The sequence below is a fragment of the Cricetulus griseus genome, chromosome 3 (genome assembly GCF_003668045.3).
Source record: "Cricetulus griseus strain 17A/GY chromosome 3, alternate assembly CriGri-PICRH-1.0, whole genome shotgun sequence".
Taxonomy (NCBI): Eukaryota; Metazoa; Chordata; class Mammalia; order Rodentia; family Cricetidae; genus Cricetulus; species Cricetulus griseus.
Genome location: NC_048596.1, coordinates 181,578,730 through 181,593,991, shown reverse-complemented (window position 1 = coordinate 181,593,991; position 15,262 = coordinate 181,578,730). Strand labels below are relative to the sequence as shown.

Sequence of the window (15,262 nt, the reverse complement as noted above, 5' to 3'; positions counted from 1 at the left end):
GTGACCCACCCAGTCCCAGGGAGGGGCCCCAAAGAACCAGACCAGAGATCGCCTTAGGCATGTCTTTATTCACTTGGAGGCTGTACAAATATTACAATTTCCTTTTGCTGAAAAAAGTATAAAAATAATCTTTATATAGGAATCCATTCGTTAATGTAAATCTTTCTAAATCTCTGCAAATGGCTCTAAATGAGGGTAAGTGAATAAACGGAAGTGAGGGGAGTGAGTATGGGGTATCAGGAAGTTGGGCCACTCTTCAGGGACCAGCCCACCCAGATTCCTAATTAGACATATCAATTCCTTCTTATTAACCCCCTCCACCAGTTCGAAGAAGGGATGAGGGCATAGCAGAAAGGGGACACACAAAGCTGCAGGGTGAGCAGGTGGCAACTACCCAGCCCCACCCCCTTTCCCTCCCTAGAAGAGTGGCTGGGAGAAACAGGGCAGATGTGCCACTAGGTGGCAGCTGAGCCTGGCTGGGGAAGGCTTCAGAAAAGAAAAGGCAAACACTTTGGGCTCTATGTAGCGAGGGCTAAGCTCTCGCCCCTGTTCTGCTAGCACAGTACAAGTGCCAGTGCAAGACAGGGTAGCATGGCCAGAACTGAGCATCTGGGGAAGGCTGAGTAAGCCAAGAGTTAGGGGCTCTCAAGCTGCGGGTGGGAGTGGGGGTTGGGGGCAGTCCCTAGTTGGCTCCTAATCAAGACAGTCTGGGTTGCAGCTGCACAGGACATGTCCCTGTGGTCAGAGGTTGAGAACAGGAACATCAAAGAGATCACAGACACCTTCACTCTCGTCCAGGTTGTAGATGTAATCGTGGTCTCCCGGGGGTGGAGAAAGTCGAAGAAGGGGGGCAAACACTGCAGAGAGCATTAGGCTGAGGAGTCAAGCCAAAACCCCCAGCAGGCACCCATTCCCTGTTCAAAGCTCTCCCCACCTTCCTGGGCTACCCACCTTCTGAAGACATCAATTCTTCCAGCAGCTCAGAGCTCATGCACTCTGGGAATGAACACAATTCACTCAGATTCTGGCTCACCCCTTCATCCACCAAAACCCATAAATGAGACCCACATGCACACCCATTAGGAGCTTCACCCTTTTTCTGAGATACCCAGCACAATACAATCCTGAGAAGGGAACTCAAAATTATGTTCCTTACTCCCTACATCCATTCCAAAGGAGAAACACAGCCTACCTCGTGTGGGGTCAAAGATTTCTGACAGCTCTTTGGGGAGATCCAGAACTGAAAGAGAAGAAAGCTAAGCTCAAAGGAGGCTCAACTGGGTCCCACTATAGTCCAACTTTCTTCAGGTCATATGCCATTAAGCCCCAGGGCACCACACAGCTGAGGAAATGTTGGCCCTACCCGAGGTATAGGTGTCTTGTCTGCTGACCTAAATTCCTCAGTTCTAAGCCAGAGCTATACTGAAAGGCCTAGTGCAGGGGACAAGTACAGCCATTCAGACACTGCAAAACTCCAATCCCTTTCTGAGCTGGGGGTACACACCTTCTCTGACAGAAGATGCCCTATCCATCCCAACCATTCCTGGGTACTTGCTCTGGGCTGGGACAAGAAAACACTTTGACAGAGGATAGTGCTAGTGTGATGAACCTACTACAAACCTCTGATTGGCAGGACACACATGGGAAGCAAAAGAAAAAGAAACCTGAAACCTGATGGATGTTACATGCAGGGCTAAGAAGTTCAGGTTTAGGACTGGAGAGAGGGCTTAGTGGTTAAGAGTGTTTCCTCTCTTCCAGTTCAGGACCTGAGTTTGGTTACCAGCACCCACACCAGGCACCTCACAACCACCTGTAATTCCAGTTCCAGGGGATCTAATGCCCTCTTTTGGCCTCTGAGGGCACTCACACAATTTTTTTGTTTTTGTTTTTCAAGACAGGGCTCCTTTCTGTAGCCCCGGCTATCCTGGAACTTGCTCTGTAGACCAGGCTGGCCTCAAATTCAAAAAGATCCACCTGCCTCTGCCTCCCAAGTGCTGGGATTAAAGATGTGCATTACTACTGCCCAGCACATAATAAAAAAAAATTATTTTTAAAAATTTGTTTATTATGTGTATAGTGTTCTGCCTGCATGTTGCCTGAAGGTCAGAGGAGGGCACCAAATTTCATTACAGATGGTTGTGAGCCACCATGTGGTTGCTGCGTATTGAACTCAGGACCTTTGGAAGAACAAGCAATGCTCTTAACCACTGAGCCATCTCTCCAGCCCCCAATAAAAAATTTTTAAAGTTCAGATTTTGGGAGACCAGTGAGATTGCTGAGAGAGGGCAAGTGCTTGTCTTGAAGCCTGACATTCTAACCAATCCCTGGAGCCCATATTAAGAGGTATGGAAAGAACCAGCTACATAGAAGAGCACATTCGCACAATCTATCAACCCCCCAGTACTGGTTTTGTTGCTGGTGACTGAAATATTGTCTTCATTGTCTTCATACATGCTTAACAAGCACTCTATCACTGAGCAATATCCCCAACCATACATACAAACTGAGAAATACCAGTCAGGATTGCATTGCAGAAAGGCCATTTCATTAGTAATAAAGAAAAGGATGCTTTTAATGGGTTCACCAGGCAATAGAAACTGCATGGTATCATAACAACCTACCAGGCAATAGTTATGGGGGTTACCAATCACCTTTTGCTTACATTTGAGGCCAGTTCCATGGGAAGTAATTCATGCCTGATACTGTAAACCTTGTCAAAGGCCCATGGCTGAGGAGATCATAGACCCTGGAGGGGGACTTAATCCTATTGCTTTGCTAAATAGGTCTATCATCAAACCATCTCCTAAATTTTTATGTTTATATGCTGATCGGAGAAAATGGGCAACAGGAGTCAATACAGAAACTCATAGCTGACCAAAGTGCCAAGAATATAGGTTGAGTGCTCAGCCCAGGGCTCAGGGAAGAAGGTATGGAAAGAATCTACAAGCCATAGGATGGGGAAGAGTGTTGTGAAATGCTGTCTTTTGGATACAATTGCCAATGTAATCAATTTCACAAGCAGCTATGGTTACCTACATAAGAGCAAGCCAGCTCACTAGCTGAGAAAGGGGAGTCTTTTTCTTTGGATCTGTGCTTACATGTAGCACTAATTAGAATGAATGGGTTATAAAAAGAGAGGTGAAAATGGAAGAGGAAGTGCTGGGAGGGTGAAGGGGGAGACTTGGGTTGTAAATGATCAAATACACTAGAGTTGGGTATGGTGGGACACACCTTTAATCCCAGCACCGGGGAGGCAGAGGCCAGCCTGGTCTACGTAGTAAGTTCCAGGACAGCCAGAGCTACATAGAGACCCTGCCTCAAAAAGACAACAATAAAAAACCACATTGTAAAAATGTATGAAATCACTCACAAAAGTTTTAAAGGAAAGGATGAGCTTCAATCTAGAATTAGGATGGCTCATAGTTATCTGGAGTGCTGAGGATGCAAGAGGGATAAGAAGAAATGCTTCACAGACTTTAGTTAGCCAATGTAAGGTGGGCAGCAGAGGGGTGGAGAACTGAGGTGATAGAGGTGTCTCAAGCCTGGTGACTAGGGCCAGTAATAAGAGTCCACACAGAACTTGAAAGCCAAACTGGGAGCAGGGTGTTAAATTCAGTTGAAGACATGTAGCAATGAGGTGTCCACCATGGATGTCAGACAGAGATGTGGAGACTGGGTAAAACATCTAGACTAGGTAGAGGCTGGGAGCAGGAACCCATTATCAGCTCCCTAGAGCTGAAGCCCTCCCCAGGGAAGTACCAATGTGAAACCAGTGAAGTAGAAAAGTCAAGAACAGAGTGAAGACAAAGGAGGAAAGAACAACAGCAGGGACCAAGAGAGCACCAGACCTATATATACCCTTTGGAAGCCTGCCGGGCTAGTACTGCACCAAGAGCTGCATGCACCTAGACATGGCAAGGATACAAGTATGGTAAGGTGAGTACAGAGAGTAGCAAATCTCAATTAGTGAGGCTCAGTGATGTTTCAAATGGTGGCAGATGGGATTGAAGTTTTAGGAAGGGGGCAAAAGGCACCAGCACTGACCCAGAGACTAGACACCCTTGTCTGGCTGACAGAGAACAGGGCTTAGTAGGAAAGGCACTTTCTAACTATGTGTTTGATAAAGCACTGGGCTGACTCCATGCTGGCCCCTGTAGCTCAGTAAGTACTCACCACCTGTGGGGTCTGCCTTGATGGGCTCGAAGGAGGTAGAAGGATTGGGTCCAGATGAACTGCTGCTGCTGCTGCTGCTGCTGCTGCTACTGCTGCTACTGCTGCTGCTGCTGCTGTCCAGGAGGGCAGAAGACTGCAGAGGCCGAGTGTCCAGTGCTGTCAGGCCCAGTGGGAGTGAGCTGAGCTCACCACCATCCTTGTTTTCAGTTCCAGGGCCACCACTCACTGCAATCACATCCCCAAAGCCCATCACATGGAGTCAGGAAATGGATCCTAGAACTTGGCTAGGCTAGATTCTATGGCCAGGATGACCATAATGCTGGTACCCAAACTCAAGGAGAATCAGCCACCACTAGTTACCAAGGAGCAATCTAGAAAAGATCACTGAAGATAGAGCACAAGTCCTGGAGGAGGGATCCTGGTTGCCAGGATCCATTACATACTGTCCAATTTGGGATAAACTTCCGTAGTGATTCTCTTTTCATAGTTAAAGCTTCCTTGTTAGAAAGGGCATATTCAGGGCAAGTGAGAGGGCTCAGTGAGTAAAGACACTTGTGGCTGAACCTGATAACCTGAGTTTGATCCCCAGAACCCATACTAAAGGAGAGAACCAATCTCATAAATTTGTCATCTGACCTCTTCTGACCTCCACATGTATGTTGTAGCATTCCTCCCCCTTACAAACAAATAAAAGAAAAAAGTAATTTAAAAGGGTACATTCACTGTGACACCAAGGAAAGCTAGGTGGGGACCCAGCAGCCTTTTCCAATTCTTAGTGTAATACTCTATAACAGACACCTTCTTATAACCCATCACATCTTACCATAGCGTCTCACCTGCAATCTCAGCTGTCTGGCCTGCTGCCTCTGAGACTTCAGTGCTGCCAAGGACAGGAGCAGGGGTAGTTAGCTGGGGACTGCATGGACGAGAGGTTTCTTGGGGTTGAGATAAGGCAGGCTTGGGCAGAGGTGGAGGGGTAGAAACAGCAGGTGGGCTCTGGAGCAGATCCTCAGGGGGAGGGACAGGCACAGCCACAGGTGGTGAACTCCATGCCTCCTTGTTCACTAGCAGCACCTCGATGGGGCCACTCATGCTCTTTAAGTGAATCTGGTACTTCTTTTGACCATTGAGACCCTGGAGGTGGGGGGGCAGAAGATGGGGGACAAGTAGAATTGCAAGCAGGCATGGCTCCTGCCTGACTCTGGGTGAGAGCCAGACTGTCATCCCATTCCTCATCTGCCAGTCCACTAGATAACCCCAAACTCCAGGCCTCCCCCTACCTGCCCCACCCAGAACTTATCAAGCTCCACAGCCAGTATCCACCCTTAGCTGGCACCGCCTTCCAGGGTTGAGCACCTACCTCTGGGATGGGCACCTCTAGGCTGGTGCCCGATGGGGCCCTGATGGCAAGCAGGGTGTCTCCTAGAATGACAAGGAGAATGCATCAGGGCCCAAGAGCTCAATCTGAGCTAGGAAAGGAAGTGTCTGTTCACTGGGGCAAGACAAAAGACCACAGTCTCTAAAAAACTGAATATTAAGCCTCTACCATCCCAAAGCAGTAGGCAGAGCTAAAACTCTCCACCCCAAAAAAACTTATGCTCAGTAACCAGAAAATCCAGTGCAAGCACACTTTCTTTTTCTTCCTTTGAGACAGGGTCTTTTTTGTTTGTTTGTTCAAGACAGAGTTTCTTCATGTAATAGCTCTGGCTGTTCTGGAACTTGCAGTGTAGACCAGGCTGGCCTCAAACTCAGAGATCTGCCCTTCTCTGCCTCCCAAGTGCAGGGATTAAAGTATAGTCACATTCTGGAGTGATGTCACTGGCCATGGGCACCTCACTCCTCAAATGGGGTTGATCCCTAGAAACAGACCTAACCAAGTTTTCCCAAGACCAAGATACAAGATGAAATATAAGAAGTAACAGCTCCTATATACACAGATCAGAAATGGACACCACTGACCCCGAATACAAGTATGTAAGATTGTGCACAAACACACATTCTCCTTTTTCCTCTGTGCCTATATCATGTCTAAGAACCAAACCCAGAAACCTAGGGACACAGTGGGACCCTTGTACCCTCAGTATTGTTGGTCTCTACAGAGTTCCAGTGACTTTCAAACTGAGACTCTGCCTGGTTCTCGCTAAGCAGAGATGGAAACTCTCCTTGAACCTGATGGACACTTAGGGCTCTGTGGTTTAGTTCAGCTCCCACTCCTGCCCCCCTACCCAGGCTCTGCTTACCGGCAAAGCACCTGCAGATGTCTTCATGAGTCACATAGGCCAAGGTGTGGGGGTTAAGGAGAACAGCTGATGCCTTTCTTACTGTGCCAGATGGCAGACCACAGAAGACCCCATGTTTTAGCAGATGTCTGACACACAAGCCCTCAGAGGAATTTCTGGAACCTGGGGTCCAAGTGGGTAAGGATCATGGGCTAAGATTGGAAGAGAAGGGAGCCTCAACTCTGAATCTGACCAGGGGATCATCCTCCCAAAAGGGACAGGGCCCTGAGCGCCACAGAGCAAAACCAGCTGAGGACCCTTTGTCCACTCCCCAGGACAGGGGCTGCCAGAGGATATCAGCTGTTCTGGACGTCCTCTGTGACATTCCGGATGCTCTGCTGCACCCACACCTTGTGCTGGTCAAGTTCTTGCTCCCGCTGCTGCAGCTCCTCGATCTCTGCCTTGAGCTCAATCAGCTTGTCGGCAATCTCCCGGGTATTGCAACCCGGCCCCACACCCCTGAGCCAGAGGAATGAGAAACTGAGAGGGACTGCTGAGAACTGTGGGTCCCATACCTCTGCTCTCTCCTACACACCCGACACTCCTGCCCTCCCTGACACCCCTACTCACTTCCACTGGATGCTGTTCTTGGACTTTTTCTCGATCAGACCAATACCTTCCAACACGTTGGTGATGTCGTAAATCCGCCGTTTCTGACGCACAGCTAGAGTGTCGGCTGCCTGGCAAGTAGAAGAGAATGGAGAATGCTACCCCACTCTTAAGTGTGCACCCTGATACCGTCAGTCTGGAATGGGGGTAGTCTTGTGTCCCATCCCAGGGGTTCCTTGCAGTCACTCCAGCAGTGTGTTGGGAAGAGTCTTGTGTTCTGATATTCTAATGCTCGTTTCCCTGTGCTAGCCACGAGGGCCAGCACCTGCAGCCCCGACTCAGACACAGAGCTCACGCTCTGTGGCTTGAGTGAATGGAAACAGCCTCCCGCCTCTCTCGTGTGAGAAAGCACACAGATGGGGGCCGGCTGTTGGAGGATAGTTCCACTGGGATAGCCCCAGTGGTTCCCGCTACTGGTTCAGGCCTCGTCCACCATCTCCCCTGTCGCCCCTCAGCCCGGGCCGCACCAGCTTGAGGTCAAGCACACCGTCCTTGGCTTCCTGCAGAAGCGACACGAACTTGGTGGTGAGAAGTCCCAGGCTTTTCTCGTGCCTGCTTGGAGTGCCCGGGGGCGGCGGCGCCTGTGGCCCGGCCTCCGCCATCGCGCCCGCCCGCCCGCCCGCCTCCCCTTAGCCAGGCCAGGCCAGGCCGGCCGCGGCGCCACTTCCGCTTCCTGTCTTAGTCGCCGGGCCACCGGCGCTATCACCTCTACTTCCGCTTCCGTCTCATGCCCTCCCAGGGTATCTGGTGCAATTCCTGTTTGAAGATCTGGACGTAAAATTTTGGGGACCATCAGCAAATGTACCTTTAGCAAAGAAGACTAAAGCAATTCCTAGGACAGCTAGCTAGTAGACCTGACAAGTTGTATAGAAGGAAGAGGGGTAGGGTTGTCAGTGAGCAGTCCTGGAGGTAGAGAAGAGGGAAAGAACCACCCGAATCTTCCTTGTTAACTTGCCTCCAAACTACTAACTGCCCGAATCCCCCATCTAGGCAATGGAAGCCATCCAGCCTGATAAGCTTAGCCTATTAAATTAAAACTGCTCCTAAAGGCTTCCTTAGTGTTTTGAGATCACCCATGCCTTCTTTACTTCTTGCCAAAACCATCAAGCACAACTATATCTAGCTTGCCCACTTCTTCCGTCTCTACTCCTCTTTTAGTTCCAGCATCATTTTCCTCTGGTCTCCATGCTACTACATACAGTTCACAGAAGCCAGGAGACTTTTTTACAACCACTTCTCAATCCATGCAAAGGTATTTGTCTATGTGTGAATAGAAGCAACACCTTTAAGACAGCTCCTGACATAGGAAGACCTGTGTGTTTGCAAGTGTCACTTACTTTTTAAAGGTTTTATTTATTTTTATTATCTGTATATGTGTGTGTCTGTCTGTGTGTGCTTTTGTGCACATGTGTGCAGGTGCTCAGGGTGTTTTGGAAGAGGGTGTCAGATCTCCAGGAGCTGGAGTTAACAGGCAATTATGAGCTGCCATGTAGGTGCTGGGAATTGAACCTTGGTCCTCTGCAAGAGCAGAGCTCTGCCCTTAACTTCTGAGCCATCTCACCAGCTGCAAGTCTTTTTACTTTTAACATTGTTATCACTTATTGTTACTTGTTTCTTTTGGTCAGTTCCTCTAGAAAACAAACTCCCTTCAGCAAGTCTATTGAGGATTCATACTTGTAAGAGAGTAAAACAAGCAGAATTGGCAAGACCTAGTTATAAGAGAGCCCATGGTGCTAGCTCTGAAATTGGGATAGTCTTTCTGAGGTGTTTGTGCTCAGCAAGGGTACTTACTTGGGCCTTTGTACATCAAAACCGACTTAGAACTTTAGCCGCAACCCCTCAACAACCTGTACTTCTGGCAGCTAGGAAATGAGTCTCTATTCTGTGGATGGATTTGTGTGGTGCACCAAGTGGCTACTGTACTATTCTCATCAAATGTTGTTCATCACTCCCTGTCAGTTTCAGGAACAATATAACTTTTACGATCCCTGACTGCCCCTCCTCCCACTACACTCTCTCCTCACAACAGGTGCTCATTCCTCCACAGAAGTTCATACCCTTTTCTTCGGGGGCCCATCAGTGGTTCTCATACTGTCATGTTGTTTGCAGCCACATCAACACGTGGGAGGGTCATTTTTCAAACCAGTTTGAGGCCAAATCAGCTTGATATGTGCATATGTGTTTCTTGAGCACATAGAAGTCCCAGGTGGGCTGGTCAAGACTTGATCTCGGGGAGTTCATGCCTGCCCCCACCCCACAGGAAGTGGCTCCCAGCTCTCCCCACCTCATTGCAGATGCTTTTCCTGTTGGGAATAAAGTGCCAGAGACTCGACTTCCTTCCTTTCTGCCTTGGAAAAGGAGGGGCCTTGGAGAGAAGAAGGGGCTTCTGGGCTAGGAAGAAAGGCTTCCTTGGGGAGAGGAATTTGGCTGCTGGTGCCAGAGGAGCTGGAGTCACTCAGGTCCTGTGAACAGTGAGGGTGTGCCCAGCTCTGCAGGAGCAAGAAGGCCATTCTCAAGGCCAAGGCTGTTTGTGGAGGAGGGAGAACTGGACACCGGTCAGATCTGGTAAGTTCTGTACCAAATTTCCTGGGCGTTACAGAACAGAAAAGGGACTTTGCAGCTAGCGTGTTAGGACTATTTGGATACTCTGACACTTGATATCTGCAGAGGCACAACGCAGGACCCCAGAAAGCCAAGAACTCCCAGGTATCCCCCTTCTACCATACCTTCCTTTCTCTTATTTCCTAAAGGGGCTAGGCAAGAACCTCGCTCCTCTTTCTCAGAGGGGCCAAAGGAACATTCACTCTGCCTGATCTACTCCAGGCACTCACCTCATTCCTACCACATATCTCCAGCTCCTAAGGCAGACCATGGACTCAGCAGCCAAGGACAAAATACAGCCCACACTTCTTCCTGGTATGAGTCTTGCTAGCTGGGCTGGGGGAAGGATGATGGCAAGAAAAATGGAAGTAGTGGTGGGGTTGGGTTTTCCTGCTAGGTCTGACCAGAACTCTATCGGAGAGTGAGGAGTGGGCTATCCTGCTGATTGACTGAGGAAACAGAAGGGCATCAGGTTTGTTAGCCACAGGCCCTCCCTGACTGGCATGACTGCCTAGGCTCTTCCTGTCCAGGGTCTGAGTGGCCAGAGCAGGAGAGGGCAGAACAGCTGGCTCGGGGTGCAGCACTCAAGTGGGCCTCGGGCATCTTCTACCGGCCAGAGCAGCTGGCCAGGCTGGGCCAGTACCGAAGCCGGGAAGTGCAGCGTAACTATTTCTTGGAAGCACGAATTAAGGTGGGTATAGGACAGGGGAGCAGTAGTGTTGGAGTGGGCTGTAGGGCTGGCCAGGTCCTACAAACTAAGTCTCTCCACAGTCAGTGGTGCAGTCGTACCTGGAAGGTGTGCAGACTGGTGTGTGGCAATTGGCCCGAGCCCTTGAGGCTGTGCAGGGAACACGTGAAGCCCTAAGCCAGGCCCATCACTTACTTCAGGGTTTGTCTCAAACCTCACAAACCCTGGCATCCCTAAGGGAATGTGTTGTCCAGCACAAGCAACTTCAGGTCCTGACTCAGTTGTTGCCAAGACTACAAGCAGGTGAGTAGGTGTGGGGTGTGTGTGTGTGTGTAGGGCAGTGTCCCTGGGCTTAGCTTCTAATAGTTTACAAATACCCTTGCTGATCAGCAGTTGGGACACTAGGAAAGTGATTACATGGAGAGGTGCACCAGGAACATTCCAGGGAGTAATCTCAGCTTCCCAGAATATATGAAATAGGGTACACAATCAGCTCCTTCTGGGGTTCTCAAGCTTAGGATGTTAGAGTCAACATGGACATTCCATTATGTGGCTGTGAGCACAGCAGTTAACACATTGAAAGAAAGGGCTTTGGCTGTAGCTCAGTGGTAGAGCATGTGCTTAGTATGTGCAGGACCCTAAATTCAATCCCAGGCATCCCCCCAAATTACACACACACACACACACACACACACACACACACACACACACACACACACACACAAAGTTCAAGAATACTTTCATCCATGTATACACAACATTTGTATGTATACACATAAATTTATATATGCAGCTATGTTTGTAAATATTTCCCAAACAAGGTGGCTGAGTAGCAACCAGCATGGTTTCCCATTTATTTTGTCTGCCCTCTAACATTCTTTTCAAAGATTTTTATTTTAAGTGTATGTTTGAGAGCCTGGTACATGCAGGGGTCAGAAGAGGACTTAGATCCCCTGGAACTGGAGTTATAGGCAGTTTCGAGTTGTCACATGGGTGCTTGGAATCAAATCCATGTTCTATGCAAAAAAGCAGCCAGTGCTCCTAGCCACTGAGCCATCTCTCTAGCCTCCCACACACCTCCCCAGCAGTCTTGATTTCACATTTTATTGGCTCAGGGGTTGACATATGGCCCAGCTCTAGAGTTCAGATTAACCAATGCTCTACTGTGCTTATTACTAAATATTTAGTACATCATACCAGTCTCAGGACCTCAGTACCCCTTGCTGAAGTAACAGCACAGGTGGGAAGACTGAGACCTCAAGCCACCTCCTTTCTTCACTAGTGCCAGCGGCAGTGGCCCACACACAGACCCTGATTGATGCTCAGCGATTCTTGGAGGCATATGTGAGCCTACGGGAGCTCGAGCAACTGCAAGAGGAGACATGGACACCCCTGGGAGGGCTGGAGTTGCCGATCTTCCAGGGGCTGGGCCTTCTGGCTGAGGCACTGGGCCAAGCTGTGGAGACAGCTGCAGGGGCTGCAGGGCAACTAGCACGTGAGAATCCAGCCCTGCTGGTAGCTGCTGTTCGTGTGGCAGAGGTGGAGACTGAGCGTACAATCCTGGGGCAGGCGCCCCGAGACTGGCGGCAGCGATGTCTTCGGGCACTACAGGAGGGCCTGGAGCGGGTCCACTTTGCGTCACCTGTGCTGCCTGAGCCAGGGGCCCTAGCAGGGTGGCTTGAGGCTCTGCAAGTAGCTCTGCCTGCTGAGTTGGCAACAGCTGAGGCATTAGTGGCGCCCTGCTGCCCACCAAACTACAATGTGGTGCAGCTATGGGCCCACACCCTGCACAGTGGCCTGCGCCGCAGTGTGCAGCAACTCCTCTCAGGGCCTGAGCTGGGAGCTGCTGACACCTTTGCCTTGCTGCACTGGGTGTTGCATGTGTACATGGGGTGAGTATTCTTGGAGAAGTGGGAAGTGGGAAGATTAGAGGCTCAGAATGACATCCTGCTATCCATCTCTAGGAAGGAAATGATGGGAAACTTGGAACTGGGACCTGAGGCTGATGTGTCCCAGCTAGAGCCCCTCCTGACCTCAGAGAACATTGAGCAGCTGGAGGCAGCATTTGTGACTCAAGTCCAGGTGACTAGTTAGGGCAGAGGACAGAGGTGCTCTACTCATCGCTGTGACCTTTGCCTAGTTGAATGTCTTGCTGCTCCTTATCCTTTCTTCCCAGGGAAGTGTGGCTCAGTGGCTGCAGAAGGCACTAGATGGGGAGGTAGCTGAGTGGAGCAGGGAGCAGGAGCCCAACACAGACCCATCTGGTTTCTACCATTCACCAATGCCAGCCATTGTACTGCAGGTGGGTGAGAAGTACCCAAGGCAAGTGGGCAGCTCCCACAAGGAAAGGGAGGTGGGCAGGGTTAGGGGATTTCTAAAGGCTGCCCCTCCCTGCCTGTAGATCCTGGCTGAGAACATTCAAGTGACCAGCCTGATCAGTGACTCACTGCATCGGCGGGTGCATGACATGGCACTGTCAGAACTGGGCACATTCTTGAGGAGGTTTGCCAAGCAGGGGCCCAATCACAATCCCCGACAGCAAAGGGCTCTGAATGAATAGGGAAAGCCCACACCAGTGGGGAGGGGTTCCTTTAAACAAGGACTTGAAAGTGGGGCTGCAGTTGTGGGGGTGCCAGAGTAGCAGCAAATCTGAGTCCCCTCTGTCCACTACAGCTTCAGTGATGCTCTGATCCAGTTCTCTCGAGATCATCTGAGGGGAGAAGCCCCTCACTATGTGCCCTACCTACTGGCTGCCTTCAACCACCAGTCAGCACTGAGGTACTGCACTTTCACTAACACGCCTCTGAGTTCCTAAAATGCATGGATGCCACCCACATTACAACCACTTTGGGCTCCCAAAGATTGGGTTCCAATACTAGCTCTAATTACTTTCTGTTGTTGTTGTTGAGACAGGGTTTCTCTGTGTAGCTTTGGAGCCTGTCCTGGAACTGGCTCTGTAGACGAAGTTGGCCTCTATCTGCCTCTGCCCCCCAAGTGCTAGGATTAAAGGCATGTGCAACTTTTCTTGTTAGTATTACTTGGGTAACAGTAGAATAGTCTGAGAATCATATAAGTTAAAGATGTGAATATCTACCACATTCTTTCAGCAAATATTTATCAAGGCTTTAATATCAGATAACGTCTGAAGTTACAGCTATGAACAAGAAAATTTTCCTCCCATTCCTCTTGCTTTGAGTCAAAAGTTTCACTCTGTGGTCCAGGCTGGCCTCAGACTGGTAGCAATCTTCCTTCTTTAGCCTCCACCAGGCCTGGCTATCTTCTTGAGTATTATGCTCTTGTGGAAGGCACAAGGACAGACAGACATACAAGCTGATGCTTTTTACTCCCTTTTGTTTCCTCCCTTACCGATGAGGAAAGAAAATAACAGGAAGAATGACTTAACTCAAGATTACATTAGAGGCAAGTCCTCTGAGCAAGCCCTTCCTAGCCTTTCAGAATACCTGAGACCTTCCTAAGCTCAGAGCCGCCCTTCCCGCCCCCGCTCCGCACTTTGCACCACAAGGTGGCGCCAGAATGGATGACTCCTTAAGGACCCTGCGAGCCTTAGCCTTGGTCCTGAAGTAGTAGTACTTTTGGTTGGTTCAGCTCTTCGTTATCTGTCCTGCTGCCCGACGGGGAAGCTTCAGGGGTCTTGGCTCCAGTAGAGGCCTCGCTGGACGACGTACAGAGGAGGCTCTGTCGTCTGGTATTGGAAGCACTGCAGGTTGAACTCCAGGTGAGGCTTCCATTCCAGTCAGCATGGGAGTGGAAGGAAGAGACACGGTATATTTATGGTGGTCTCTGCGGGATCTGGATCTTTTCTCTAGCCTGTCTCTGCCATGCTTTTCCTAGCCCCTGTTCGCATCTCTGCCCTCGCGCCGGTGGCTATTGAGTTCTGAGTTGCTGGACGGTGTGTGTGAGCAGACGTCGCACTTCTGCCAGGATTTCTGGCGTGTGCGGAAGCCTGCTGTTCAGGTGGAGCAGGGAGAGGAAGGCTGGGGAAGGGGCACTGCTAATGGGGCACTGCTAACTCAAGCTGGTTACCTGTCCTGCAGCTGCTGCTGGCGGAGGCGGAACGAACCGTGGTGTTGCAATACCTACGTGCGCTGATGCAGGGCCGCCTAGTGTGCCGCAGTGCAGACGAGCGTACCCAAGCGGCTGAGCGCCTTCAGCACGACGCTACCCAACTTAAGGAGCTTTTCCTGGGTTTGGTGAGAGCTCGTTGGGAAAGCGGACAGTCGAGAATCTCAGTAGTCGGGTGGGAGCCGAGAGCCGGCTGGGAAACCCTGTCCCAATGTGTTTAGGGCCTGGAGGAGAGCGCTCACTGCGCGCCGGTGCTGCTCGCGCTGAGGGAACTGCTCAACCTCCACGACCCCACGCTGCTTGGCCTCGAGGTGGCAGGCCTGAGGCAAAAATTTCCCGACGTGAGGTGCGAAGAAGGGGACAGGGGAGGAGGAGCCCGGGAGGGCAAGGGCGGGTCTGACAGGCGTGGTGGTGGTATTCCTGCAGCGAGGATCATGTCTCCGCCCTCTTGGACCTGCGCGGGGACGTGTCCCGAGAGCATCGCCAGGCAGCACTCAGCTCCCTGCAGGCTGGCCCACCGCCCTCACCTTCCACTGGCCGCCGAGCACTCTTCAGTCTCGTGCCGACGCCTACGCCCTCCCTGTCCTCCTGCCTCCCCTCGGGTCCCTGCTCCTGACCCACCTGTCTGCGTAATAAAGCCACGTCCACCGCGCATCTGAATCTATGTGTTGGGGCACGCGGGTGTTGAAATTAGCAGTGAAATGAAATTAAGGGTCCATGCACAGAGGCACTCTTAATCCTGGTTGCAGTCCAAGTATTCTGACAGCATCTCGCCTATGCAGGCATCTGCTCTCTTTGTGAATTGCGTCCCCCGAACCCTGGGCTCCCG

At 50.6% G+C, this 15,262-nt stretch overlaps 2 protein-coding genes across 3 annotated transcripts; one reads left to right on the top strand and one right to left on the bottom strand.

The window, feature by feature from the left end:
• Positions 1–48: 48 nt before the first annotated feature.
• On the bottom strand, positions 49–7,700 carry E2f4 (E2F transcription factor 4). 2 transcript variants are annotated; one of them, XM_027405805.2, is made up of 10 exons: positions 7,529–7,700; positions 7,023–7,132; positions 6,750–6,932; positions 6,414–6,457; positions 5,534–5,595; positions 5,010–5,307; positions 4,174–4,398; positions 1,193–1,240; positions 952–996; positions 49–857 (listed from the first exon to the last, which is right to left on the bottom strand). In XM_027405805.2, exons 1-10 carry the CDS (start codon positions 7,661–7,663, stop codon positions 742–744), a joined length of 1,266 nt encoding a protein of 421 aa, XP_027261606.1. In that variant the 5' UTR covers positions 7,664–7,700; the 3' UTR covers positions 49–741. The 2 variants fall into 2 exon arrangements, with proteins under 2 accessions (XP_027261606.1, XP_027261607.1); XM_027405806.2 differs by having other exon boundaries at positions 6,750–6,911; positions 7,529–7,698.
• Positions 7,675–15,085, top strand: LOC100760026 (exocyst complex component 3-like protein). The gene is made up of 15 exons (XM_027405782.2): positions 7,675–8,313; positions 9,356–9,626; positions 9,812–9,977; positions 10,193–10,353; positions 10,434–10,653; positions 11,633–12,242; positions 12,315–12,432; positions 12,527–12,652; positions 12,752–12,852; positions 13,024–13,128; positions 13,957–14,086; positions 14,203–14,325; positions 14,406–14,561; positions 14,655–14,779; positions 14,860–15,085. The coding sequence occupies exons 3-15, from the start codon at positions 9,932–9,934 to the stop codon at positions 15,047–15,049; spliced, it is 2,211 nt and encodes a 736-aa protein (XP_027261583.1). The 5' UTR covers positions 7,675–8,313; positions 9,356–9,626; positions 9,812–9,931; the 3' UTR covers positions 15,050–15,085.
• Positions 15,086–15,262: the final 177 nt, after the last annotated feature.